At 43.4% G+C, this 2961-nt stretch overlaps 1 protein-coding gene across 1 annotated transcript; it reads left to right on the forward strand.

Annotated features, from left to right (window-relative positions):
• Window positions 1-1033: 1033 nt before the first annotated feature.
• Window positions 1034-2628, forward strand: MC4R (melanocortin 4 receptor). Its single transcript, XM_026088869.1, has one exon. The coding sequence runs from the start codon at window positions 1587-1589 to the stop codon at window positions 2580-2582; it is 996 nt and encodes a 331-aa protein (XP_025944654.1). The 5' UTR covers window positions 1034-1586; the 3' UTR covers window positions 2583-2628.
• The last annotated feature ends 333 nt before the right edge of the window (window positions 2629-2961 follow it).

Genomic DNA, 2961 nt, shown 5'->3' on the forward strand with positions numbered 1-2961 from the left:
TACCTTCCATAGCTTTAAAATCCACCTGTGTTTTAGCCTTTGTTCAGGAATTTGGGAGTTTAATTCTCAGTTGCAGTGCTTGTAAGAGGAAACAGCAAAATAGCTTTTGTCTCTGTCTCTTCGTGTTCATTTGGCATTTTTTCCTCCCCTGTCTTGAGGGCTTTCCTTGGCAGAGTGCAGAGAAGCTGACTTTCAGCTCATGTCGAGTAAGCACAGAGACACCCTTGGGACTCCAATGTCTTGGAGTCATTACCAGTGTATGAGCCATGTTTCTCACAGTTTGCAACTTTGTCTCTCAATGCTTTCCTTCATCTACTCTAACTATTCTTTCCTGCCCAGCATCCTAATTTCTGATGATGACAGGGCAGCTACAATTAATTCTATCATCTTTTCCTTCCTGGAAATAAGAGGACGAAGAGGGATATTATGTGGGCAAAACTATTTTCTTTAGGACATTTTACTGAGCTGTTTGTGACTCACAGAAGCTTCCCAAGGAGTAGCCCTGCTCTCTTTTTGGTCCTTAGATGGCCTCCATTTCTAAAATTAAAAATAATAATAATAATAATAATAATAATAATAATTACAACAAGCTTAGAAAGCTTGCAGCCTCTCCACACCACACCTTGCAAATGGATAATTAAGGCATAGAAAAGTTAATGCATAGATAGTCTGGAAGAGAGAGCCAAGAGGAAATGAGTATTCTCTTGCTTTCTAGTCCATTTTCCATTTACCACACATACGAAGTGGAGCAACTTTGTGTCACAGAAGGGAAGAGTAAATCACAGTCTAAAAATAGAAGCCATCAGCGCAGCTGCGGGAATTTTGTAGGATTGCTAGTACAGTTGTGGACGTAAGGAGAGAAATCGATGATACTAAAAATCCACAAAATAGGCATTAAAATACTATTCTGAAAAGTTCAAGAAGTGAAACAAATCTACAAGAGCCCATCTGATTTCCTGTGGCTCCTGGAAGCTGGTGCTGCATCCGAATCAGCTGTGCTGTGTGGTGTTTGAGAGAGACTCAGAAGCAGCAGCCCCTCGACTTTTCGCAGCTCCTGAGCCCCATTGGCTGGGAGGCAAAGCAGAGGCGGAGAGTGCCCCTGGATATTTTTCTCCTCCACACACCATAAAACAGGCAGCCGGCATGCACTGTCTGAGAGCGAGAATGGTGCTTGCAGTTTGAAATTAGTTTCTGCTCGGCAGCAGACACTTGAGCATTTTCTGTTTACCCCTCTTAATGGAAGGGAAGGAAAAAACCCTGCAATGTGTAACTGTGAACTAAATGGGACCTGAATGTATGGGAGAATCTGATGCAAACTTACAGCTGGTTGTTGGGACTCAGTGACATAGATAACTGGGGTAAATGTGATGATGGTCAGAAACGGCATCTGTGAGAGAGTAAACCAGCATTTCTGAGTTTGAAACCTTCTTTTGTAGTAGCAGTTAAAGTGTTCTGAACTATGTTCTGCCTTGGTGTTGACTTTTTTTTTTTTTTTTCTTCCCCCACTGAAAAACCAAAGGAGGATTTCAAAGGGATGCAAAAAGGACAGATTTAAAAGCAGGAGGCTGAAAGGAGCTCTCCCTAAGATGAATTTCACCCAGCTGCGTGGGACACTCCAGCCTCTCCACTTCTGGAACCACAGCTACGGACCGCACGGAGGTGCCGGTGAGCTGAACACCAAGGGCCACTCCTCGGGAGGCTGCTATGAGCAACTCTTTGTTTCCCCAGAAGTGTTTGTGACTCTGGGCATCATCAGCTTGCTGGAGAACGTTTTGGTCATTGTGGCGATAGCCAAGAACAAGAACCTCCATTCGCCCATGTACTTCTTCATCTGTAGCTTGGCGGTGGCTGACATGCTAGTGAGTGTATCCAACGGATCAGAAACTATTGTCATCACGCTGCTAAACAACACAGACACAGACGCACAGAGCTTTACCATAAACATTGACAATGTCATTGACTCAGTGATTTGCAGTTCCCTGCTTGCATCAATTTGCAGTCTCCTCTCAATAGCAGTGGACAGGTATTTTACTATCTTTTATGCCCTCCAGTACCATAACATCATGACGGTGAAGCGCGTAGGGGTCATCATTACATGCATCTGGGCTGCTTGCACAGTGTCAGGCATTTTGTTCATCGTTTACTCTGACAGCAGTGTTGTCATCATCTGCCTTATCAGTATGTTCTTCACTATGCTCATTCTCATGGCCTCCCTCTACGTCCACATGTTCATGATGGCCCGTATGCATATCAAAAAGATTGCAGTTCTTCCAGGAACTGGCCCTATTCGCCAAGGGGCCAACATGAAAGGGGCCATCACTCTCACCATCCTGATTGGAGTTTTTGTTGTGTGCTGGGCCCCATTTTTCCTGCACCTGATCTTCTACATCTCCTGCCCCTACAACCCTTACTGTGTGTGCTTCATGTCCCACTTTAACTTTTACCTCATCCTCATCATGTGCAATTCCATCATTGATCCACTTATCTATGCATTCCGGAGTCAGGAGCTCAGAAAAACATTCAAGGAGATTATATGCTGCTGTAGCTTGAGAGGGCTTTTTGATTTACCTGGCAAATATTAAACCGAGATGGATACATTACTGTGCACACACCACGCAGCACAGACTTCCAAGCCTTCAGATCCTCTTTCTCGGCAGAACGTGGTCTATATCTTTAACAGTTAACGACTCCTTCTCTCTCCCCTCCTTCCCATCGCTGTATCCAGTTCACGTGTAATTCATATTTCTGTATAGTAATTGTGATATCTACAGCTTGTAATCTATTTGGCTRGGAAGAAAAGAGAAGTGGCACTTCACACCAATTTGTAAGTAAGCAAATAAATGTAATGATGAATGTGAAATACTAACAAATACGAGCAGCTGTATATTCCAACTGCTGAAAAAATAAATAACTTGCTTGACTTACAGTACATATTGGCTGATACTGTTCTTTTTTCTGTTG

This window comes from Apteryx rowi, unplaced genomic scaffold, assembly GCF_003343035.1.
Source record: "Apteryx rowi isolate R43461 unplaced genomic scaffold, aptRow1 scaffold_791, whole genome shotgun sequence".
NCBI classification, from domain to species: domain Eukaryota; kingdom Metazoa; phylum Chordata; class Aves; order Apterygiformes; family Apterygidae; genus Apteryx; species Apteryx rowi.

Bases quoted from the DNA above. Each gene is read 5' to 3' on its own strand.
- MC4R (XM_026088869.1), top strand. From the start codon at position 1,587: ATGAATTTCACCCAGCTGCGTGGGACACTCCAGCCTCTCCACTTCTGG.